Source organism: Pristiophorus japonicus, chromosome 19, assembly GCF_044704955.1.
Source record: "Pristiophorus japonicus isolate sPriJap1 chromosome 19, sPriJap1.hap1, whole genome shotgun sequence".
NCBI classification, from domain to species: domain Eukaryota; kingdom Metazoa; phylum Chordata; class Chondrichthyes; family Pristiophoridae; genus Pristiophorus; species Pristiophorus japonicus.
The window spans coordinates 1432355-1458453 of NC_091995.1; the positions used below are offsets into that span (position 1 = coordinate 1432355).

The 26099-nt window shown below is 45.9% G+C and overlaps 1 protein-coding gene across 2 annotated transcripts in view; it reads left to right on the forward strand.

The window, feature by feature from the left end:
* LOC139229608 (butyrophilin subfamily 1 member A1-like) overlaps positions 1 to 26099 on the forward strand; it is a 54445-nt gene that overhangs the window by 19572 nt on the left and 8774 nt on the right. For both annotated transcript variants that reach the window (XM_070861115.1, XM_070861116.1), the window contains exons 4-5: positions 4713 to 4997; positions 5146 to 5295. In XM_070861115.1, the coding sequence (XP_070717216.1) occupies positions 4713 to 4997; positions 5146 to 5295 (435 nt within the window). The remainder of the gene's footprint in view (positions 1 to 4712; positions 4998 to 5145; positions 5296 to 26099) is intronic.

Here is a 26099-nt window from a genome sequence, read left to right on the forward strand (position 1 = left end):
CCCTAGGATGCAAGCCATCAGGTCCAGGGGATTTATCTGCCTTTTATCCCGTTATCTTACTGAGTACCACCTCCTTAGTGATTGTGATTGTGTTAAGTTCCTCCCCCCTATAGCCCCTTGACTATCCACTATTGGAGTATTGTTAGTGTCCTCTACCCTAAAAACTGCTACAAAATATTTATTCAGAGTTCCTGCCATCTCCATGGCCCCAAGTTTCGTGCCGCGGCGAAAATGGCGCACCTCCGAGCTGGGCGCCTGTTTTTCCCGCCGAAAACTGCGCCGAAAAAAAGTCCGATATTCTCGAGCTCCTTGGAGCTCGATGTCTGCTTGGCGCGGCGCGCTCTTCGCTGCAGGGGGCGGAGCCTAACACTCGCGCCGATTTTTTAAGTAGCAGGGGGCGGGTACAATTTAAATTAGCCTTCGTGGTGCCGGCAACCCTGCGCGTGCGCGTTGGAGCGTGCGCGCACGCGCAGTCTCACACAAACATTGGCACTCGGCCATTTTTAAAAATACTGCAGAAAAAGTGAAGATTTCTTTCTTGGACCCCTGCAAAGGCTTGTAATTAAATTTTTTTTGATATTTCTGTGTGTGAGGGAGTGCTTTTAGCAGCACTGCTGAATAACTCACCTGCTGAAATCAGTGAGTTCAGCTTTTCACTGCTAAACTTGCAGAACCGGTGCTGCATTGGTGCATGCAAATTAAGGACTGTGTGTTTGGAGAAATAAGAGTGCCAATTCAACTTTGCAATAATACGTGGTGTTGACAATGCAGCACCCATTCTGCAAATTTAAATATAAAACTGTCGATGTGGCTGCCTCTCCCTGTCCAAATGGCCTCAGTCCCCCTCACAGCTCGAAGGCTGCTGCTGTATCTTCGGCTGCCGGCCAGCCACTGACGCCGCTGATATCCTATGGCCGAATGGCCTCACGTCCGTCCACTGCTGAGTCTTTGGCTGCCGGCCAGCCACTGACGCCGCTGATATCCTATGGCCGAATGGCCTCACGTCCGTCCACTGCTGAGTCTTTGGCTGCCGGCCAGCCACTGACGCCGCCCCTAAAGCGTGGCCGAATGGCCTCAAGATCCTTGATGAGCTGCGTGTGTCCTGCGTTGATTCTTCGGCTGCCGGCCAGCCACTGATATCTCATGGCCGAATGGCCTCGGGTCCGTCCGGTGCTGCTTCTTCGCGGCCAGCCACGAAGAGAATGAAGGCCTGCCTCAAGCACTGCAGCTCAGCTCGAAGCTTGCTGCCGCTGCTGTCAAGACACTGACCCCACACCGCTGCCTGTCTCCAACATGAAAGGCCTGCCTGAAGCACTTTCACACAGGTAGGAACATGGTTTATTTAATCTTTTCTTTGCTTATAAATTTTTATTCAGGTTGGATTTATTTGTATAATATTTGTATAAGTGTAACTAAGGATTGATTGTAGAATTTAATGACTTCCCTTCCCCCCCTCCCACCACCCCCACCTCGTTCCCGACGCCTAATTTGTAACCTGCGCCTGATTTTTTAATGTGTAGACAAGGTTTTTTCAAGCGTACAAAAATCTTCACTTGCTCCATTCTAAGTTAGTTTGGAGTATGTTTTCACTGTGGAAACTGTCAAATCAGGCGTCAGTGGCCGGACACGTCCCCTTTTGAAAAAAAAATTCTGTTCAAAAGTGAAACTGTTCTACCTGACTAGAACTGCAGAAAACTTAAATGTGGAGAATTCCGATTTCTAAGATACTCCGTTCTCCACCAGTTGCTCCTAAAAATCAGGAGCAAATCATGTGGAAACTTGGGGCCCATGTTCCCCATTACTAATTCCCCGGTCTCGTTCTCTAAGGGAACAACATTTACTTTAGCCACTCTTTTCCTTTTTATATACCTGTAGGAGCTCTTGCTATCTGTTTTTATATTTTGTGCTAATTTACTTTCATAGTCTATCTTCCCTTTCGTAATCATTTTTTTAGTCATTCTTTGCTGGCTTTTAAATGCTTCCCAATTTTCTGTCCTACTAGTTTTGGCCACTTTATGGCCCCATGTTTCCACATGATTTGCGCCTGATTTTTAGGAGCAACTGGTGGAGAACGGACTATCTTAGAAATCGCAATTCTCCACATTTTTTTTCTGCAGTTCTAGTCAGGTAGAACAGTTCCACTTTGGAACAGAATTTTTTCTTCAAAAGGGGGCGTGTCCGGCCACTGACGCCTGATTTCAAAGTTTCCACAGTGAAAACGTACTCCAATCTAAGTTAGAATGGAGCAAGTGAAGATTTTTGTAGAACCGAAAAAACCTGTTCTACACATTAAAAAATCAGGCGCAGGTTACAAATTAGGCGTCCAGAACGCGGTGGGGGGGGGGGGGAGGGGGGGAAGTCATTAAATTCTACAATCAATCCTTATTTATACTTCTACAAATATTATACAAATAAATCCAACCTGAATAAACATTTATAAGCAAAGAAAAGATTAAATAAACCATCTTCCTACCTGTGTGAAAGTGCTTCAGCCAGGGAGAATGCTGCAGCAAGCCTCACAAAACGAGGCAGCCGTTCCCGAAGGCGGGCGGGAGGGAGTGAGGGAACCGACTGAACGCGGGGAGGGGCAGGGGGGAAGCCGTTCCAGACGGCGGGAGGGAGGGAGGGAAGGAGACAGAAGGCTGCAGGAAGCCTCAGAAATTGAGGAGCCATTTCCCGACGGCAAAAGGGGGAGGTCATCGGGAAACGGCTGCCTCAACTTTCTGAGGCTTCCTGCACCTTCTCACTGCTGCAAGAAGCCTCTGTGCTGATGGCAATGTACTTTTATTAAAAAATGTTCAAAAACTAAACAGCTACAGAGAACTACAAAAATGGCCGAGTGCCAATGTTTCCTTCACACTGCGCGTGCGCGAACGCTCCAACGCGCACGCGCAGCGTTGCCGGCAGGAAAAAAACTAATTTAAATAGTACCCGCCCCCTCCCACTTACAAAATCGGCGCGAGTGTAGGCTCCGCCCCCCTGGGCGCCGCGCCAAACAGACAAGGAGCTGCAGAACGCTCCAGAATCGCGAGTCTTTTTTCCGGCGCCGTTTTAGGCGTGAAAAACGGGCGCCCAGCTCGGAGGGGCGCCCGCTTTTTATCGTGTGGAAACTTGGGCCCTGTATGCCCTTGTTTTTAATTGGATACCGTCCTTTATTTCTTTAGTTAGCCACGGATGGCTATCTTTTCTCTTACACCCTTTCCTCCTCACTGGAATATATTTTTCTTGAGAGTTGTGAAATATCTCCTTAAATGTACGCCACTGTTCATCAACCGTCCTGCACTTTAATCTATTTTCCCAGTCCACTTTAGCCAACTCTGCCCTCGTACCTTCATAGTCTCCTTGAAACGTTTCCTCTGCCCACCTGGGGCTCGCTTGCCGTGTAGGAGTTCCAAGTAGAGCGCTTGCTTTGGGAGTCTCGTTTCCGGCATGCGGACAACGTGGCCCGCCCAGCGGAGCTGGTCGATTGTGGTCAGTGCTTCGATGCTGGGGCTGTTGGCCTGATCGAGAACACAGACGTTGGTGCGTCTAACCTCCCAGGGGATTTGCAGGATCTTGTGGAGACATTGTTGGTTGTGTTTCGGCTCGCCCGTGCCGGCTCTCTGTAAAAGCACTTCAGCTTGTCCCACTGCCCCACCCTTTCCCCATAGCTCTGCCATTTTTTTTCCTTCAGGTACTTAGCCAATTCCATTTTGAAAGCCACAATATAATCTGCCTCTTTCAGGCAACGCACTCCAGATCCTAACCACTCGGAGTGTAAAAAGGATTCATATGTTGCCTTTTGTTCTTCTGCCAATCAGCTTAAATCTTTGCCCTCTGGTTCTCCAACCTTCCTTCAATGGGAAAAGTTTGTCTGTATCTACTCTGAGAGGAGATTTGAGGAGGGTAGACAACCTTCTCTGCTCTAAGGAGAACAACTCCTGCTTCACCAGTCTATCCATGTAACTGAAGTCCCTCATCCCTGGAATCATTCTCGTAAATCTTTCCTGCACCCTTGTAAGGCCTTCACGTCCTTCCTTAAAATGCCGTGCCCAGAATTGGACACAGTACTCCAGTTGAGGCCGAACCAATGGTGTATGCAGGTTCATCATAATTTTCACACTTTTGTACTCTATACCTCTATTCATGAAGGCCAGGATCCCATAAGCTTTCTTAACTGCTTCTCAACCTGCCGTGCCACCTTCAACAATTTGCACGCACATACCCCCCAGGTCTCTCTGTTCATGCATCCCCTTCAAGATTGTACCCTCTAGTGTATGTCCTCTCCTCATTCTTTTTGCTAAAATGGATCGCAAGAACAAATAAAAATCTGCGAAACTGTAGATTTCCGACAGGCAGTAACTTCAATCTTAGAGATAATTCATGGAGAACTTCACTTCTCAACAGTGTAGAGGCAATCTCGCCACAGGTCACCAAATTGTAACGGTATTTTATACTACTTCAGTCTGATTATTTTTATTTCCTTTTTGCTCGTGTCTGTGTGTGCGTCTAAACTTTCTAACAACTTCCGTTGCAATTGTCACAATTTTGACCCAGTACTATATCTGTACCAACTGATGGCAAAGATCAAGGACAACAGTCCTTCCTGGAAGAAAACCCTATTAAAATCCTCTCCTGTACCGGCCCGTTCAATAATTATACACTGCTTGGACCGTATTTATCCGTGTATTGGTAGAATAAAATAATATGCAGTTTATTTTCTATATTTGTAGCATTTGGGAGTCAACCTGAAATCCATGTTGGAGGGTTCCATGAGAGAGTGGAGAGTCTTGTGTGTAAATCCAGTGGATGGTACCCAGCCCCTGAGGTATCCTGGAGGTACACAGGTGGATTGAACATTTCTACACCATCGAAAACCCTGAATACTGTCAAGCCCAGCGGAGCTGTGAGTGTGGAAAATCACATCAACATCACAAAGGGTCTTGGGGAAAGCTACTCGTGTCTGATCAGGAACAGACTGATCTTCGGGGAAAGAGAAGGGATTATTGAGATCGCAGGTCAGTGCCTAGCCCTCCTGTACAGAGGGGTTATGACATAGTTATGAAATGTTCACATGGACACATTCATCAGTCTGATTGATTTATTGTTTGACATGTCAATGGTATCTTAGTTCTACAACAGATAAGTTTGTTTGTTGATTTACAGATGAGTTTTTCCCTCCGGAGATGGGAGTCTCTGGATGGTGTGTGGCTTTGTGGATACTCACGACTCTCCTTGCTATTGCAATAATTGCATCTCTCCTCTACTGGTTCGAACGATGGAATGGTGTTTTCTATACATGGACAGAATTGAAAGGTAACACCTTACAAAAAATGCTTAAAATATTGAATTGTGTAAACATCGAAAAATACAGAAAATCATTTTTGTAATTGTACAGAAATAAGCAGATCCATCATCTGGCAGTAACAGTGATTTAATATCAGTACATTCCATTGCACTAAAGTACATCATCATCATCATAGGCAGTCCCTCGAAATCGAGGAAGACTTGCTTCCACTCTAAAAGTGAGTTCTCAGGTGGCTGAACAGACTAATACGGGAATTACAGTCTCTGTCACAGGTGGGACAGACAGTGGTTGGAGGAAAGGGTGGGTGGGACTGGTTTGCCGCACGCTCCTTCCGTATGCCTGCGCTTGCTTTCTGCATCCTCTCCGCGATGAGACTCGAGGCGCCCTCCCGGATGCTCTTCCTCCACTTAGAGCGGTCTTTGGCCAGGGACTCCCAGGTGTCGGTGGGGATGTTGCATTTTATCAAGGAGGCTTTGAGGGTGTCCCTGTAACGTTTCCTGTGCCCACCTGGGGTTCGCTTGCTGTGTAGGAGTTCCTAGTAGAGCGCTTGCTTTGGGGGTCTTGTGTCAGGCATGCGAACAATGTGGCCCGCCCAACGGAGCTGGTCGAGTGTGGTCAGTGCCTCAATGTTGGGGATGTTGGCCGGATCGAGGACGCTAACGTTGGTGCGTCTGACCTCCCAGGGACTTTGCAGGATCTTGTGGAGATATCGGTGATGGTATTTCTCCAGCGATTTGAGCTGTCTACTGTACATGGTCCATGTCTCTGAGCCATTCAGGAGGGCGGGTATTACTACAGCTCTATAGACCATGTGCTTGGTGGCAGATTTGAGGGCCTGTACATTACAGTAGAAACGGTCACTTACTGATCCACGATTGGGAAAGCCTGCCTTCGGCTGCAGAACTCTGAATTGCTGTTCAGTAGTCCAGTGGAGTTTCACGGTCTCTCTGTGCTGGATACCTCCAGCTCGACCTGCTTCACACCACCTAACACACAGGACAAAATTCTTACATCAGACCTTACAGCAGCTTACCATTTAGATACATGTTTTCCATCATTTTCCAAAACTGATCGTTGCTCCACTAGATATGCTATCAACAGAAATAGCCCCGAAATTATTGTCAGCGACATTGGGCACAATTTTGGCCATGACGTGCATCAATTTTTTTGGAGTAAGTTGTTTTTTCTGGCGTAAGTTTAAAAAAATGCCATTTTCCCCAAAAAAATTGCTCCAGAGTAAGTCAGTTAGGTACGATTTTTCTCAGTTCAGTTTTTTTTTTCAAAAGAGGGTGTTCCCAGACACTTACGCCAGTTTTGGCCATTTATGCCACTTTGGCCAGCTAAAACTTACTCCAAATCGACTTAGGTCAGCGTCTGTGGCCAGCTCTGAAAAACATTGCGGGCAGTTAAGAATTCGGCGCAGGTTAGTACATTAAAAGCACCAAGACTTTCAAAGCACTAAACAAAGCACAAAAATAAGCATTCAATAACAAATAAAAAATACAAGGAAGCTGGGGACCTGCACTACACCAAGACTTACAGAGCTCCTCCTGTGCTATGTGGGAAATCAGGGCCACTACCAGTGTCCCTGACTATTATGTGTGTGGGAAGTGTGTCCAGCTGCAGCTCCTGACAAACCGCATTGCGGAACTGGAGCTGCGGGTGGATTCACTCTGGAGCATCCGCGATGCTGATGATGTCGTGGATAGCACGTTTAGTGAGTTGGTCACACAGCAGGTAAAGGGTACAAAGGCAGATGGGGAATGGGTGACCATCAGGCAGAGCAGTGGTAGGAAGGTAGTGCAGGAGGTCCCCTGCGGTCATCTCCCTCCAAAACAGATATACCGCTTTGGATACTGGGGGAGATGGCTTATCAGGGGAAGGCAGCAACAGCCAAGTTCATGGCACCATGGGTGGTCCTGCTGCGCAGGAGGGCAGGAGAAAGAGTGGGAGAGCCATAGGGATAGGGGATCTATTGTAAGGGGAATAGATAGGCGTTTCTGCGGCCGCAAACTAGACTCCAGGATAGTATGTTGCCTCCTTGGTGCAAAGGTCAAGGATGTCTCGGAGCGGCTGCAGGGCATTCTGGAGGGGAAGGGCGAACAGCCAGTTGTCATGGTGCATATAGGTACCAATGATATAGGTAAAAAGTGGGATGAGGTCCTACAAGCTGAATTTAGGGAGCTAGGAGTTAAATTAAAAAGTAGGCCCTCAAAGGTAGTAACCTCAGGATTGCTACCAGTGCCACGTGCTAGTCAGAGTAGGAATAGCAGGATAGCTAAGAGGAGTGGTGCAAGAGGGAGGGATTCAAATTCCTGGGACATTGGAACCGGTTCTGGGGGAGGTGGGACCAGTACAGACCGGACGGTCTGCACCTGGGCAGGACTGGAACCGATGTCCTAGGGGGAGTGTTTGCTCGTGCTGTTGGGGAGCGTTTAAACTAATATGGCAGGGGGATGGGAACCTATGCAGGGAGACAGATGGAAGTAAAATGTCAGAAGTAAAAGATAGGAAGGATAAAGGTAAAAGTGGAGGGCAGAGAAATCAAAGACAAAGATCAAAAAGGGCTACACTACAACATAATTCTAAAAGGACAAAGATTGTTAAAAAAAAACAAGCCTGAAGCCTCTGTGACTCAATGCGAGGAGCATTCGGAATAAGGTGGATGAATTAACTGCGAGATAGCAGTAAACGGATATGATGTAATTGGGATTACGGAGACATGGCTCCAGGGTGACCAAGGCTGGGAACTCAACATCCAAGGGTGTTCAATAGTCAGGAAAGGTGGACAAAAAGGAAAAGGAGGTGGGGTAGCATAGCTGGTTAAAGAGATTAATGCAGTATTAAAGAAGGACATTAGCTTGGATGAGGTGGAATCGGTATGAGTGGAGCTGCAGAATACCAAAGGGCAAAAAACGCTAGTGGGAGTTGTGTACACACCACCAAACAGTCATAGTGAGGTTGGGGATGGCATCAAACAGGAAATTAGGGATGTGTGCAATAAAGGTACAGCAGTTATCATGGGTGACTTTAATCTACATATAGATTGACCTAACCAATTGGTAGCAATACGGTGGAGGAGGATTTCCTGGAGTGTATAAGGGCTGGTTTTCTAGACCAATATGTCAAGGAACCAACTAGAGAGCTGGCCATCCTAGACTGGGTGTTGTGTAATGAGAGAGGATTAATTAACAATCTTGTTGTACGAGGCCCCTTGGAGAAGAGTGACCATAATATGGTAGAATTCTTCATTAAGATGGAGAGTGACATAGTTAATACAGAGACTAAAGTCTTGAACTTAAAGAAAGCTAACTTCGAAGGTATGAGACGTGAATTGGCTAGGATAGACTGGCAAATGATACTTAAAGGGTTGACGGTGGATAGGTAATGGCAGACATTTAAAGGTCACACGGATGAACTTCAACAATTGTACATCCCTGTCTGGCATAAAAATAAAATGGGGAAGGTGGCTCAACCTTGGCTAACAAGGGAAATTAGGGATAGTGTTAAATCCAAGGAAGAGGCATATAAATTGGCCAAAAAAAGCAACAAATCTGAGGACTGGGAGAAATTTAGAATTCAGCAGAGGAAGACAAAGGGTTTAATTAAGAGGGAGAAAATAGAATATGAGAGTAAGCTTGCAGGGAACATAAAAACTGACTGCAAAAGCTTCTACAGATAAGTGCAGAGAAAAAGATTAGTGAAGACAAATGTAGGTCCCTTACAGTCAGAATCAGTTGAAGTCATAATGGGGAACAAAGAAATGGCAGACCAATTGATCAAATACTTTGGTTCTGTCTTCACTAAGGAAGACACAAATAACCTTCCGGAAATACTAGGGGTACAAGGGTCTAGCGAGAAGGAGGAACTGAAGGAAATCCTGATTCGGCAGGAAATTGTGTTAGGGAAATTGATGGGGTGGAAGGCTGATAAATCCCTGGGGCCTGATAGTCAGCATCCCAGAGTACTTAAGGAAGTGGCCCTAGAAATAGTGGATGCATTGGGTGATCATTTTCCAACATTCTATAGACTCTGGATCAGTTCCTATGGACTGGAGGGTAGCTAATGTAACCCCACGTTTTTAAAAAAAAGGAGGGAGAGAGAAAACAGGGAATTATAGAATGGTCAGCCTGACATCAATGGTGGGGAAAATGTTGGAATCAATTGTTAAAGATGTAATAGCAGCGCATTTGGAAAGCAGTGACAGGATCGGTCCAAGTCAGCATGGATTTATGAAAGGGAAATCATGCTTGTCAAATCTTCTAGAATCTTTTGAGCATGTAACTAGTAGAGTGGACAAGGGGGAGCCTGTGGATGTGGTGTATTTGGACTTTTAAAAGGCTTTTGGCAAGGTCCCACATAAGAGATTGGTGTGCAAAATTAAAGCACGTGGTATTGGGGTAATGTACAACATGGATTGAGAACTGGTTGGCAGACAGGAAGCAGAGATTAGGAATAAACGGGTCCTTTTCAGAATGGCAGGCAGTGACTAGTGGGGTACCGCAGGGCTTAGTGCTGGGACCCCAGCTATTTACAATATATATTAATGATTTACATGAAGGAATTGAATGTAATATCTCCAAGTTTGTAGATGACACTAAGCTGGGCGGCAGTGTGAGCTGTGAGGAGGATGCTAAGAGGCTGCAGGGTGACTTGGACACGTTAGGTGAGTGAGCAAATACATGGCAGATGCAGTATAATGTGGATAAATGTGAGGTTATCCACTTTGGTGGTAAAAACAGGAAGGCTGATTATTATCTGAATGGTGACAGATTTGTAAAAGGGGAGGTGCAATGAGACCTGTGTGTGATGGTACATCAGTCATTGAAAGTTGGCATGCAGGTACGGCAGGCAGTGAAGAAAGCAAATGGCATGTTGACCTTTATAGCGAGAGGATTTGAGTATAGGAGCAGGGAGATCTTACTGCAGTTGTACAGGGCCTTGGTAAGGCCTCACCTGGAATATTGTGTTCAGTTTTGGTCTCTAATCTGAGGAAGGACGTTCTTGCTATTGAGGGAGTTCAACAAAGGTTTAACAGACTGATTCCCGGGATGACAGGACTGACATATGAAGAAAGACTAGATCAACTAGACTTATATTCACTGGAATTTAGAAGAATGAGAGGGGATCTCATAGAAACATATAAAATTCTGACGGGATTGGACAGGTTAGATGCAGGAAGAATGTTCCCGATGTTGGGGAAGTCCAGAACCAGGGGACACAGTCTTAGGATAAGGGGTAAGCCATTTAGGACTGAGATGAGAAACTTCTTCACCCAGAGAGTGGTGAACCTGTGGAATTCCCTGCCGCAGAGAGTTGTTGAGGCCAGTTCGTTAGATATATTCAAAAGGGAGTTAGATATGGCCCTCACGGCTAAAGGGATCAAGGGGTATGGAGAGAAAGCAGGAAAGGGGTACTGAGGTGAATGATAAGCCATGATCTTATTGAATGGTGGTGCAGGCTCGAAGGGCCGAATGGCCTACTCCTGCACCTATTTTTCTATGTTTTTATTTTCTATGTTACTATATTAAACAAACCACAAAAAGTAATAAGCAATCAATCAATAACAAATAAAAGATAGAAGTCCTACCTTTATGCCAGAATTAAGTTTATTTTTAAAGATCCCCCCCCCCTCCCCTATCAAAACTGTCTTTCTTCCCTCCACCCCCAAATAAAAACTCTTCATGCCCCCCCCCCCCCTCCCACACCCCCAAAAACCACAAAACTCTTCTCACGAAACAAAGCACAACCATAAATAAATAATAAATAAAACTGAAGTCCTACCTCGGCCCGGGAAGTCAGTGGGCCGGCCGTTGCGGGAGGCCACTCAGCCGGGGATAGGGTGCGGCAAACATTGGGGCATCCCTTCGGCCGGGGATCGGGGCTGCGAGCATCGGGTTCTGCTCACAGCCCGCAGGACACATTGGGAGGGCAGGAGCATGCGCGCAGACCTCACTGCGCATGCGCGCAGCTGCCGGAAGTGCTTTCTGCGCTGGCCTATTGCTCCCCCCCCAACCCCCCCCCCCACTTCACTATCGACACCACGCTGGGACACCGGAGACTCGGCAGAGCGGGCAGGATGGGGCCACTTTTTTTCCGGCGCCGTTTCCAGCGCGCAAATCGGCGCATTTACAGTAAATGCACCGGAAAAAAGGGGTTGGGGACAATTGGGGTCCATAAGGAGGAATGGTTAACCGGGTCATATGTAATCCCTTCATTGGCTTTGAATTAGGAGCGGGTTTGGAGGGTGTGGGTGAGTGGGTAATAAATAATTAGACCAGGGCTTGTGGATGAAATGAATCCCTACCTTCACATCGTATATTCTGTCCTTTTTCTATTTCCAATATAAATTCCTATGGTCACCATTTATAATGTAAACTTATTCTGTTGTTCCTGTATCACCTGCCAGTGGAGGTGCTGCAGTGCCTCCACTGGTGGGAGGGTGTAATTACAGCGTGACTAGTTTACATGGACAGTTTCCATTCTAAATGTGAATTAGAAATGGACAATGGATAAAGCTGGCAGTAAGTCAGTGAAATGCAAGTTTTCTTTTAATATTCATTCCATGTTTGCAAGATGTAACCCTTTACCCTCCCCCATAAATGTCAGTTAATTACCTGAGTTTATAGTGTTCTGACATAAAGGTGAGAATAACGTGTGTTCAGACTACTCCAGGATCCAGCATTATAAAACATCAAACCAAACCCTCTTCTGCCTTGTCTCGTGATTCGGGAGGGGGCGGGGAGGTTGGAGGGGCCGGGCGGGGGAGGGTGAAGGAACATGAACATGGACGCTCACTTGGGTTCAGAGCTTCCTCTTGATTCGTGCCCAGATACTCATGTAATTTGGGCGTAAACAAGTTAAACGACTTCAAAAATTGCAGGGAATTGCGCATAAGTGAATTAACTAATGGGAGGAGGAGGCTCTGTGAACATCGCCAACCTCAACAATGGCAAACAAGAAGACAAGGCTGAAGTGTTTGCAACCATCTTCAGCCACAAGTGCCGAGTGAATGATCCATCTCGGCCTCCTCCTGAGGCCCCCACAATCACAGAAGCCAGTCTTCAGCGAATTCGATTCACGCCATGTGATATCCAGAAACAGTTGCATGCACGCGATACAGCAAAAGTTATGGATCCCGACAACCAAGGCGATGATAGGAAAGAAAGACTTGCATTTATATAGCGCCTTTCATGGCCACCATTCATCCCAAAGCGCTTTACAGCCAATTAAGTATTTTTTTGAAGTGCAGCCACTGTTGTAATGTGGGAAACGCAGCAGCCAATTTGCGCACAGCAAGCTCCCACAAACAGCAATGTGATAATGTCCAGATAATCAGTTTTAGTGATGTTGATTGAGGGATAAATATTGGTTAGTGCTGAAGACTTGTGTTCCAAAACTAGCCACACCTCGAGCCAAGCTGTTCCTATACAGCTACAACACTGACATCTAGCTGACAAAGTGAAAAATTGCCCGGGTATATCCTGTCCACAAAAAGCTGGACACATCCAATCTGGACAACTACCGCCCCATCAATCTACTCTCAATCTTCAGCAATGTGTGGGGTCATCAACAGTGCTATCAAGCGCCACTTACCAATAACCTGCTCATCGATGGTCAGTTTGGGTTCTGCTAGGACCACTGGATTCCATACCTTATTACAGTTATGGTCCAAACATGGGCATAAGAGCTGAATTCCAGAGGTGAGGTGAGGGTAAGTGATTGGCTGGTGATTGGTGAGTAGTTTTTATTTTTTCTCTTCTATATCAGTGAGTAACTTTTAACATTGTTGTTGCCAATTTAAGTGTATCTAAGGGTTAAGTCATGGCAAGAGAGCTCGGTCGGGTGTTATGCTCCTCCTGTACCATGTGGGAACTCCGGGACGACACCAGTGTCCCTGACGACTATATCTGCAGGAAGTGTGTCCACCTCAAGCTCCTGACGGTCCGCGTTGCGAAGTTGGAGCTGAGGGTGGATTCACTCTGGAGCATCCACGATGCTGAGAATGACGTGAGTATCACGTGTAGCGAGTTGGTCGTACCGCAGGGAAAGGGTCCACAGCCAGATAGGGAATGGAAGACAAACAGGAAGAGCAGTGCAAGGAAGGTAGTGTAGGAGTCCCATGTGGTCATCCCCCTGCAAAACAGATACACTGCTTTGGGTACTGTTGAGGGGGATGACTCATCAGGGGAGGACAGCAGCAGCCAAGTTCATGGCACCGTGGCTGGCTCTGCTGCACAGGAGGACAGGAAAAAGAGTGGGTGAGCAATAGTGATTGGGGATTCAATGGTGAGGGGAATAGATAGGCGTTTCTGCGGCCGCAACCGAGACTCCAGGATGGTATGTTGCCTCCCTGGTGCAAGGGTCAAGGATGTCTCGGAGCGGGTGCAGGACATTCTAAAAAGGGAGGGAGAACAGCCAGTTGTCATGGTGCACATTGGTACCAACGACATAGGTAAAAAGAGGGATGAGGTCCTACGAAACGAATTTAAGGAGCTAGGAGATAAATTAAAAAGTAAGACCTCAAAAGTAGTAATCTCGTGATTGCTACCAGTGCCACGTGATAGTCAGAGTAGGAATCGCAGGATAGTGCAGATGAATACGTGGCTTGAGCAGTGGTGCAGCAGGGAGGGATTCAAATTCCTGGGGCATTGGAACCGGTTCTGGGGGAGGTGGGACCAGCACAAATCGGACGGTCTGCCCCTGGGCAGGACCGGAACCAATGTCCGAGGGGGAGTGTTTGCGAGTGCTGTTGGGGAGGATTTAAACTAATATGGCAGGGGGATGGGAACCAATGCAGGGAGACAGAGGGAAACAAAAAGGAGGCAAAAGCAAAAGACAGAAAGGAGATGAGGAAAAGTGGAGGGCAGAGAAACCCAAGGCAAAGAACAAAAAGGGCCACTGTACAGCAAAATTCTAAAAGGACAAAGGGTGTTAAAAAAAACAAGCCTGAAGGCTTTGTGTCTTAATGCAAGGAGTATCCGCAATAAGGTGGATGAATTAACTGTGCAAATAGATGTTAACAAATATGATGTGATTGGGATTACGGAGACGTGGCTCCAGGATGATCAGGGCTGGGAACTCAACATCCAGGGGTATTCAACATTCAGGAAAGATAGAATAAAAGGAAAAGGAGGTGGGGTAGCATTGCTGGTTAAGGAGCAAATTAAGGCAATAGTTCGGAAGGACATTAGCTTGGATGATGTGGAATCTATGTGGGTAGAGCTGCAGAATACCAAAGGGCAAAAAACGTTAGTGGGAGTTGTGTACAGACCTCCAAACAGTAGTAGTGATGTTGGGGAGGGCATCAAACATGAAATTAGGGGTGCGTGCAATAAAGGTGCAGCAGTTATAATGGGTGACTTTAATATGCACATAGATTGGGTTAACCAAACTGGAAGCAATACGGTGGAGGAGGATTTCCTGGAGTGCATAAGGGATGGTTTTTTAGACCAATATGTCGAGGAACCAACCAGGGGGGAGGCCATCTTAGACTGGGTGTTGTGTAATGAGAGAGGATTAATTAGCAATCTCGTTGTGCGAGGCCCCTTGGGGAAGAGTGACCATAATATGGTGGAATTCTGCATTAGGATGGAGAATGAAACAGTTAATTCAGAGACCATGGTCCAGAACTTAAAGAAGGGTAACTTTGAAGGTATGAGGCGTGAATTGGCTAGGATAGATTGGCGAATGATACTGAAGGGGTTGACTGTGGATGGGCAATGGCAGACATTTAGAGACCGCATGGATGAACTACAACAATTGTACATTCCTGTCTGTCGTAAAAATAAAAAAGGGAAGGTGGCTCAACCGTGGCTATCAAGGGAAATCAGGGATAGCATTAAAGCCAAGGAAGTGGCATACAAATTGGCCAGAAATAGCAGCGAACCCGGGGACTGGGAGAAATTTAGAACTCAGCAGAGGAGGACAAAGGGTTTGATTAGGGCAGGGAAAATGGAGTACGAGAAGAAGCTTGCAGGGAACATTAAGACGGATTGCAAAAGTTTCTATAGATATGTAAAGAGAAAAAGGTTAGTAAAGACAAACGTAGGTCCCCTGCAGTCAGAATCAGGGGAAGTCATAACGGGGAACAAAGAAATGGCGGACCAATTGAACAAGTACTTTGGTTCGGTATTCACTGAGGAGGACACAAACAACCTTCCGGATATAAAAGGGGTCGGATGGTCTAGTAAGGAGGAGGAACTGAGGAAAATCCTTATTAGTCGGGAAATTGTGTTGGGGAAATTGATGGGATTGAAGGCCGATAAATCCCCAGGGCCTGATGGACTGCATCCCAGAGTACTTAAGGAGGTGGCCTTGGAAATAGTGGATGCATTGACAGTCATTTTCCAACATTCCATTGATTCTGGATCAGTTCCTATGGAGTGGAGGGTAGCCAATGTAACCCCACTTTTTAAAAAAGGAGGGAGAGAGAAAACAGGGAATTATAGACCGGTCAGCCTGACCTCTGTAGTGGGTAAAATGATGGAATCAATTATTAAGGATGTCATAGCAGCGCATTTGGAAAGAGGTAATATGATAGGTCCAAGTCAGCATGGATTTGTGAAAGGGAAATCATGCTTGACAAATCTTCTGGAATTTTTTGAGGATGTTTCCAGTAGAGTGGACAAGGGAGAACCAGTTGATGTGGTATATTTGGACTTTCAGAAGGCTTTCGACAAGGTCCCACACAAGAGATTAATGTGCAAAGTTAAAGCACATGGGATTGGGGGTAGTGTGCTGACATGGATTGAGAACTGGTTGTCAGACAGGAAGCAAAGAGTAGGAGTAAATGGGGACTTTTCAGAATGGCAGGCAGTGACTAGTGGAGTACCGCAAGGTTCTGTGCTGGGGCCCCAGCTGTTTACACTGTACATTAATGATATAGACGAGGGGATTAAATGTAGTATCTCCAAATTTGCGGATGACACTAAGTTGGGTGGCAGTGTGAGCTGCGAGGAGGATGCTATGAGGCTGCAGAGCGACTTGGATAGGTTAGGTGAGTGGGCAAATGCATGGCAGATGAAGTATAATGTGGATAAATGTGAGGTTATCCACTTTGGTGGTAAAAACAGAGAGACAGACTATTATCTGAATGGTGACAGATTAGGAAAAGGGGAGGTGCAAAGAGACCTGGGTGTCATGGTACATCAGTCATTGAAGGTTGGCATGCAGGTACAGCAGGCGGTTAAGAAGCAAATGGCATGTTGGCCTTCATAGCGAGGGGATTTGAGTACAAGGGCAGGGAGGTGTTGCTACAATTGTACAGGGCCTTGGTGAGGCCACACCTGGAGTATTGTGTACAGTTTTGGTCTCCTAACCTGAGGAAGGACATTCTTGCTATTGAGGGAGTGCAGCGAAGGTTCACCAGACTAATTCCCGGGATGGCGGGACTGACCTATCAAGAAAGACTGGATCAACTGGGCTTGTATTCACTGGAGTTCAGAAGAATGAGAGGGGACCTCATAGAAACGTTTAAAATTCTGACGGTGTTAGACAGGTTAGATGCAGGAAGAATGTTCCCAATGTTGGGGAAGTCCAGAACCAGGGGACACAGTCTAAGGATAAGGGGGAAGCCATTTAGGACCGAGATGAGGAGGAATTTCTTCACCCAGAGAGCGGTGAACCTGTGGAATTCTCTACCACAGAAAGTTGTTGAGGCCAATTCACTAAATATATTCAAAAAGGAGTTAGATGAAGTCCTTACTACTAGGGGAATCAAGGGGTATGGTGAGAAAGCAGGAATGGGGTACTGAAGTTGCATGTTCAGCCATGAACTCATTGAATGGCGGTGCAGGCTAGAAGGGCCGAATGGCCTACTCCTGCACCTATTTTCTATGTTTCTATGTTTCTATGAGAGTGACTGTCCTTGACATCAAAGCAGTATTTGACCTAGTGTGGCACCCAAGTAAAATTGCAGTCAATGGGAATTAGGGGCAAAACACTCCACTGGCTAGAGTCATGCCTATCAGAAAGGAAATGGTTGTGGTTGTTGGAGGCCAATCCTCAGGATGTTGGAGCCCCAGGACATCGTTGCAGGAGTTCCTCAGGGCAGTGTTCTAGGCCCAACCAGCTTCAGTTGCTTCATCAATGACCTTCCCTCCATCATAAGGTCAGAAGTGGGTATGTTCGCTGATGATTGCACAGTGTTCAGTTCCATTCACAACTCCTCATATAATGAAACAGTCCATGCCCGCATGCAGCAAGACTCAGGCTTGGGCTGATAAGTGACAAGTAACATTCAAGGTACACAAGTGCCAGGCAATGACCATCTCCAACAAGAGAGAGTCTAACCACCGCCCCTTCAGAGAAAACAGAGTTGGAATAAAGGGGACTTTTTCAGGTCGGCAGACTGTAATTAGCGGGGTAGCGCAAGGATCACCTTGGGCCTCAGCTACTTGCAATCGATGTTAATGACTTCGATGAATGAACTGAATGTAACGTGTCCAAGTTTTCTGATACAAAGTTGGGTGGGAAAGTAAACTGTGAAGAGGACACAGAGGCTGCCGAGAGATATAGACAGGTTGACTGAGTGGGCAAGAACATGGCAAATGGAACACAATGTGGGGAAGTGTGAAGTTATCCACTTTGGTAGGAAAAACAAAGAAGCAGAATATGTTTTGAATGGCGAGAGACTGGTAAATGTTTGCGTTTAGAGGGGCCTGGGTCTCCTTGTATATAAATCACAGGAAGTTAACATGCAGGTACAACAAGGAATTAGGGAAGCAAATGGTATGTTAGCTTTTGTTACAACGGAATTGGATTATAGGAGTAAAGAAATCTTAATGCAATTACACAGGGCACTGGTGAGGCTACACCTGGAGTACTGTGTACAGTTCTGGTCTCCTTATCCAAGGAAAGATATACTTACCTTAGAGGGAGTGCAGCGAAGGTTCACCAGACTGTTTCCTGGGATGTGGGCATTGCTCTATGAGGAGCGATTGAGTAGACTAGGCCTATATTCCCTACAGCTTCGAAGAATGAGAGGGTTTTAAAATTCTGAAAAACTCTTTAAAAACCTTGACCGGGTTAATGCTGAAAGGATGTTTCCCCTGGCTGGGGAATCTACAACGTGGGATCACAGTCTCAAAATAAAGTTCGGCCATGTAGAACTGAGATAAGGAGAAATTTCTTCACTCAAAGAGTTGTGAATCTTAGGAATTCATTACCCCAGAGAGCTGTGCATGCTGAGACGTTGAGTACATTCAAGACAGAAGACTTTATATTTTTGGGAAAAAAGGGAACTAAGGGATATGGGATAGTGTGGGAAGGTGGAGTTGAGATAGAAGATCAGCCATGGTCTTGTTGAATGGCGAAGTTGGCTTGAAGGGCCAAGTGGCCGACTCCAGCTGCTGCTACTTCTGTTCATATGTTCAATGGCATTACCATCCCCCACCATCAACATCTTGGGACACACCATTGACCAGAAACTTAACTGGACCAGCCACATAAATACTGTGGCTGCAAGAGCAGGTCAGAGGCTGGGTATTCTGTGGCGAATGTCTCATCTCCTGACTCCCCAAAGCCTTTCCACCATCTCCAAGGCACAAGTCAGGAGTGTGATGGAATACTCTCCACTTGCCTGGATGAGTGAAGCTCCAACAACTCTCAAGATGCTCGACACCATCCAAGACAAAACAGCCCGCTTGATCGGCGCCCCATCCACCATCATAAACATTCACTCCCTCCACCACCGGCGCACCCTGGCTGCAGGGCATCTTGTAGCTGGTAGGGCCAAAGCTTCCTCGACAGCACCTCCCAAACCCGCGACCTCTACCACCTAGAAGGACAAGGGCTGTCGGTGCATGGGCACTCCATCACCTCCAAGTCACACACCACCCTGACTTGGAAATATATCGCCATTCCTTCATTGTGGCTGAGTCAAAATCCTGGAACTCCCTCCCTAACAGAACTGGGAGCACCTTCACCACACGGACTGCAGCGGTTCAAGAAGGCAGTTCACCAGCACCTTCTCCAGGGCAATTAGGGCTGGGCAATAAATGCTGGCCTTGCCATGACACCCACATTTCAGGAACGAATAAAAGAAAGCACCTTGAGGCTTCATTGGTTCTGTTGCAGTTACGCTCCTTGATTGCACTGATTCATGGCTGATTTTAGGTTCAGGATTATGATTATTAGGTTTACGCGATCATTTGGGCAGGATCCCATCTCCACCATTTTGGGCTCAATTTCCTGATTGTGAACAGGCAGAAACCCGTGAGTCTTCACGTAAACTTTTATCTCAGCCAACATCAGCAAGACAAGACTGAATGGTTGTCCATTTTGTTTCTGTGAGTGGGATCATGATGTGCGTAATATGGCTGATGAGCTTTTGGAACATCCTGAGAATGTGATCAATCGCTATACAACACCAGCAACAACTTGTATTTAACAAAGTAAAATGCCCAAGGTGCCTCACAGGAATGGTATCAGACAAAATTTGCTACTGAGCCACATAAGGAGATATTGGGACAAAAGCTTGGTCAAAGAGGTATTAAGGAGTGTTAGCGTGAATGTTTTCTTGGAAGAATCACTCAACACTCAGAGTCGGTTCCAACGCCAAAGCAGCCTTTTATTACGCCAGCGGGGACGAAGCCTCTGGTCTAGATCCAGGCACCTCTCTCCACCGAACAAAGAAATTCATTGATATTTATATGTTTTACAATAATTCATTACAGCTACTCAGCCCACTTCGGCTGGACACAATCCAATCATAACGATTATCGATTACATATAGGTTTCTTTAACCCAATAGAATTCCCCTGATACCTCAGGGGCTGTATGTTCGGTTCTTGTCAGCTCGGGCTGATTAATGACCTCGTTATGTGAGGCAGGCCCCTCCTTATCTCTGTTCCTCGGGGCTCTGCTGTGCGAAGTCCTTGATTAAGGACATTCCATACCAGGTACTATAATGGTTCGTTATCTTGTCTCAAGCGGATGATCCAAGGCATTTCCGGTAGTGGGCCTCACTAGGTCATTGCTTGGTCAGCCTCAGTCAACAGTTCATTGCTTGACTAACTGAGTTCCCATCATGCTTGGGCAGCCATTTTATATGTGGCCACTTTAAACCTATATGAGTTTAGAAATATTCAGCAGGTGCCTAATGCCTACAAGAATTCCTCCCTTTCGGTAAAGGGACTAGTCCTAATCCCCCTTTAACCGACCGCCCTACCTTTATTAGATTTTGTGCACGGCCCGGTACTCCCTGCCTCAACGCGCTGGCCAGTCATGCGGTTTCAGGAGTCCCGGTTGCTTAGATCAAAGTGATGAAGGCTAAATCCTCCTGCCCCTCTGTTAGACAGGCTTTATTAATTCCCAGGGATCTGACATGGATTCTTCTTTGTTGTGCGTGGTGCCTGCATGCCTGGCAGGCCATTATAAGCCCATGTTACTGCTAAGATCAATTGTACCCCGACCAGTATGTGTGAAATTATTCGAATCCAAGGATGGATGCTCACATTCATACCCCAGTCCCAGACCTTTCTCCACCAACTCTGATTTTGTAAGTCTAATTTTAGTTTGCAGTTGGTGGTAGAGCTTTACGGATTGACCCACCCTGAGCTTTAATTCCTGTAATACCTCGGTTAGATGTGGGATGGGGACCTGGTGTGGCTCGTCATAATCCTGCAAATGATCGTGGAGCTGATCGGTCACACTGATACCTTCGGGCTTCCGGTGCCTAACCTGGGTGATATGCGCTTGCCCGATCGCGACAGGTCGCAGCGGCACAAAGCAAAGGTTTGGCTGTGGTATCGGGCACTGCAGGTCATTATACCGGTATGAACGCTCGGTGGTAGAGACGCAGTATCTTCTCTTCCCTCCGTAGCCGGCCCTCGCAAAGTGCACGTGTGCAGGCACTATTTCTGGTACACATCCGTCGGTTCGGTTAAACCCGCACTCGTCTAGCTCCCCTCGGCCCACCGGGTGAGGGCATACCGTGATCTCCCCCCTTTGCTTGCATCCTGCTAGGGAAATCCTGGTGAGCGTATCATTTCGGCGGACGGCGGATGTTGTGGTCAGATAGTAACAGAGAGAGGCGTTTTCCCGTATTACCCCGATATTCTCCAGCTGGTACAGTGGAAATGGTCCAGAATCTGGGGTGGCTATATCTATCCCTATCCCAGTATTCCTACCCATTTGGCAATCGGGGATCGCTGGGTACACTCTGGTCAGTCCCTTCAGTGTACAGTTGTCCAGCATCCCATTCTGGCTGGCCAACTGAGCTACATGCGAGCTGTCTATCCAATCGGGTACCTCCCCCCTTTGGATCTGGTCGAGGTTGTGTCGTATCTGTCCCACCATCCACAGGCCGTAAGCGTGACAGAGTTGCCCCTCTCTAGATCTTCCGGTATCCTCTTTCTCTCTGTCAATGAGGTGATTAATGGTTTTTGCGTGTGCTTCCAGGACTGTGATGCCGTCCAATTGGATTTCGGCACCCTCATTCCCGAGTTCGGCCTGATCTTCCTGATTCCACTCTATCCGTTCTAATAGTCCCTTCATCACCCCTCTGAGCTGTTCCACCCTTTCATTTAGCCCTTGTATGTCCAGTGAGTTTACCACGGAGGTTCCGGTATTAAAGCCAGTAGCGACATCACTAACTATTCCTCTCTTAGTTCTATGAACTGGCTCCTGTCTTCGGAATCTACTGCCACCCATGGCATCGGCAGCCTGCTGCATTACTACTTTACTCAACACTTTATACATATTTCTTGCCTGCTCTGTACAATATTCCGGCATTCGTATGCCTGAGACATTGATCAGGACAGGCACAATTTGATGTTTGACATTATCATATAATAGTTCACCCTCGTTGAATAGTACAATCCCATTTTCTGGTCCCTTAGTAGTTATGGGGCATGGCAATTCCTCAGGTTGTGTGGTGGTTCTTATGGGGCGCGGTGTCGGAGGGGGTGAGAAGCCGACATACAATGATACTGCGGCAGCCTCTATCTCCTCGTAGTATCCACACAGCCCCACCCCCTTTTTGTGGGTGACTAACGGTTGTGGTTGGGCAGGGGGCGCACAAATTATCCCAAATACATTTATCGAGCCCCCTGGCCTCCCTTCGCCCAATGCAACTGCTCCTTGTACCCGTGGAGCACTGCACGCATACTTTGTCCTTATTCAGGTTCACTTGCAGCCATGCATTAAAATAAGTCCTGTCCTTGCTCCAGTCCTTGGCTGCTGGGATGCACATTCCATCCGTTAAATTAAACAAGACTCCATAGTTCATGTAGTTGTTTATTTCCTGAGTGCGCTGCAATCCGTTGGTATCATCCAGTGTTTACGTGGGTCTTAAGGTTCCCAATATTATGAGTTGAATCAGTTGCCGCGGTCCCATCTCGGTGAGTTTTATCTGCAATTTTAAACAGACAGCCTGGTCGTCACCAGGTGTTAGTTTCTGGTCTACTTGTGTCGCGGTCACTCTGTGGAATCGAAGGTAAGGATTAGGTTAACCATATTCTTTATAGTCGTACCATCTCTATCCCTTCATGTCCCTGTCTGGGCTGCCGTCGGTTTTGTATTTGAGCCTGCTGTGCTCGAGCCTGCACGATGACCCATCTAAATATTATCCAAACTCCAATCAACACCAATGCCACCACTATTCCTCCAAACATCCCAGTCTGCTTTACTGTTAGGTTGGGTTTGTGGACTACACCTACCCCCTGTGGGGTACATTGGCTCGATTGCCATAGGTGATGGTGCTATGGCTGCACACTGCACTATCCGTCTGGTCCCGTTTTTTAAACATCTCTTCCAGCCTGTTTATCTTAACTTTTAATTCTTGACCAGCTAGTTCTGTTTTATTTTTATTCTGACGATCCCCCCATTTCCTCTGTCTGTCAGGTGAGTCTTCTTTATTTTAGTAAGAAATTCAAATTAGTAAGGTCCAGTGTAAAACAGCTACCAATGGAAAGGGTTAACTCCTTTACAGGTTTGTAAGAAGGCCTGATGTCATTACGTGACTTCGCGTAATCATCCAAATCTTTGTGCCTTCAAAACTTGCTTAGAAATTAGGAATCCGTTAAAACAGCAGAAATCATTAGTAAAGTGGTCATAATAAAAATCTCCTCATCGGGAAAGACAGCATTTTAGATTAAACTCCAAATTTTCTAAACTTCTAATTCAAGTACTTGCCAAAGATTTTTTTTTAAATGAGAGACTGAAATCCAATTTTCACACAAGCTGTATACATTCCAACATTTCGCTTTTTTTTTAAACTGTTCCGTTCACTGGGCAAATCTTGTGTTTTATTTCTCTCTCTGCTGAGTTCGCATAGCTTAGATCTTTTCTCCTCGGTTATTTTCAAAACCCTCCTGCTTGTTTAGACTGTTCGGGACTTTTCTTGATAAACACCGTCTATTCTGGAAATCTTTTCAAACTGCAGTGAAACTTTCTTGTAATTTAAAATCATTATCAATGTAGAGTGTCTTTTACCTCCTCCAATTTTTTTTTCCAATTATTAAACCAATATCTTTTTCACAGTCAATATCAAATAGTATTTTGTAAGTTATGTCTTTTTCCATCACAAACACCCCCTTTTTTTTTCAACACCTAATTAGAGCATTACGTCTTTTTTTTCATTTCACCTTTCTTCAAATAGTATTTTACACGGAGGGCTCGTGACTCCGTAAATTTGTTAATTTAAAATCATCAGACAATCCAAGACACTTTTTCTTTCAAATTCGTTCAATTTGTTTACTTTCAAAGTGGCGTCTTTATCTTTTTCTTTTCTCCATAACTAGAACGGAGTCTAGCACGTAGGCTTTGAGGGCTGCTTTTCGTTATCTCAAATTCCAGTTTCAAGGTCGTTACAATGTTTTTTCTAAACTGCTAAAGCTTGCTGTTTTAGCATTTTTCAAAAGTCCCTTTTACACCTTCGCAGATAGCTCGCCACTCGCCCAGGAGTTTGATCTGATCCGTGAAGGTATTTCTAGATTGTTTCCAAACCTTTTAGTTTTATTTCTTCTTTTTTCTTTAAGAGATTTAATTTAATAATTAAATTTTTTTTTTTAGTTGAATCCATCTCAGTATTTTGCTGTGCCTTCTCTTAATATCTCAAAATCCCAATTCAAATTTTGTAATTTCAATCTTTATTTAAAACTCTTTTTTTTTTACTGAGCTGGAAGCTTTTGCGTCAAGATTTTACACAAAGCAAAATGGGAGCGTACTTCCCCAGCCCGCAGCCGCAAGAGATCCTCACAGGCCTTTTTTTAAAAGGCATTCTTTATCTCATTCCTAGACTAAATTTATGTCTTTCAACCCAATGTAATCAATGATTGCGTGTTTTCTTTCGACAAGTAAGTGAGCGTGTCAAATAAATTATTTTTTTTTTAACCACCGGGACCATGTATTTTTTATCTTTTGCTCAACAAACCTATCCTTTGTGCATTTCCTAGCTCTGTAACTTATCATCCGAATAAATCCACACCTGCGTTTCTAACTTAAAATGTCTTAAAACTTCCCACATACAGGTCAACACTACAAAGGGTTAAAAAAACTTTCACTCTGTTTGGAAAAGTGGATGGAGCTGCACTATTTTTCCAAACAGGCTTTCAGAAACATGAACAATTCATTCTGCAGTCAAAAAATCACACAAGGACTCTCACTTCACGACAGACATTCACAAACGTCTCTCTTCATTCAACCAAGCTTATTAATTGTTTGGCCGGCTCTATTTTTGGATCCATATGTCACTTAAGATAGTCACTATCAGGTTTTTTTTTATTTCTTACATATTGATTAACTTCCTCTGTTAATTTTACGTGGGCTCGGAGAATCAAGACCACGACGTTCTCATCTTTATCTTCCCTTTCCTTCTCCCACCATTCCCGCTGATTTGCTGGCGGGTCCTGGGGGTCCCATCCTGACTTAATCATCTTCTCAATTAGTTTCTTTTGTTTTTCCACCGGGTGGTCCCCACTCGAGGTTATTTGCTTTATTGGCCATTCCTGGGTAGGACTAGAACCGTTAGGAATCTACTCTCAGAGGTTTGCCTTTTACCTCGCACAACTTGTAGTAGACCGTCTCTGGGCTGCTGTCAGGTCACAGGTCTGTTTTTACACAAACTTATACAATTCTTACAACGTGGGTTAAGCAATTCCCGACAGCGCTCGACGTATCCTTAACGACTACCTACCACTGCTCTGCCCATTGGTCCGACCCTGTTCACAGGTTTAGATTCCGTTAGTCGCTGGTTCAACCCCGGGGTATATTTCAAATTACACCTGGGTCTGGAAGATGTCTTTCGGTATCACGATCCCACGGTCCATGTGTGTTCCAGGCACCTACTTAGTTCCTGGCCGACACGTGGGACTAAAGTCCTCTTAATTCAGGCTCAGGCTAGGTGTTTGAGATATTGGACCGTCTCCTCGTGTCGATCAACCAGCATCCACCTTCGGCACCCGTTATAAAATTTTTGTTTAAGGTATACTCACCCGGTTTCTCCAAGGGCATTTAGCAACTTCAAAATCCTGTTCGTGATGCCACTGTTAGTGTGAATGTTTTCTCGGAAGAATCACTCAACACTCAGAGTCGGTTCCAACGCCAAAGCGGCCTTTTATTACGCCGGTGGGGAGGAAGCCTCTGGTCTAGATCCAGGCACCTCTCTCCACCGAACAAAGAAATTCATCGATATTTATATGTTTTACAATAGTTCATTACAGCTACTCAGCTCACTTCGGCTGGACACAATCCAATTATAATGATTATAGATTACATATAGGTTTCTTTAACCCAATAGAATTCCCCTGACACCTCAGGGGCTGTATGTTCGGTTCTTGTCAGCTCGGGCTGATTAATGACCTCGTTA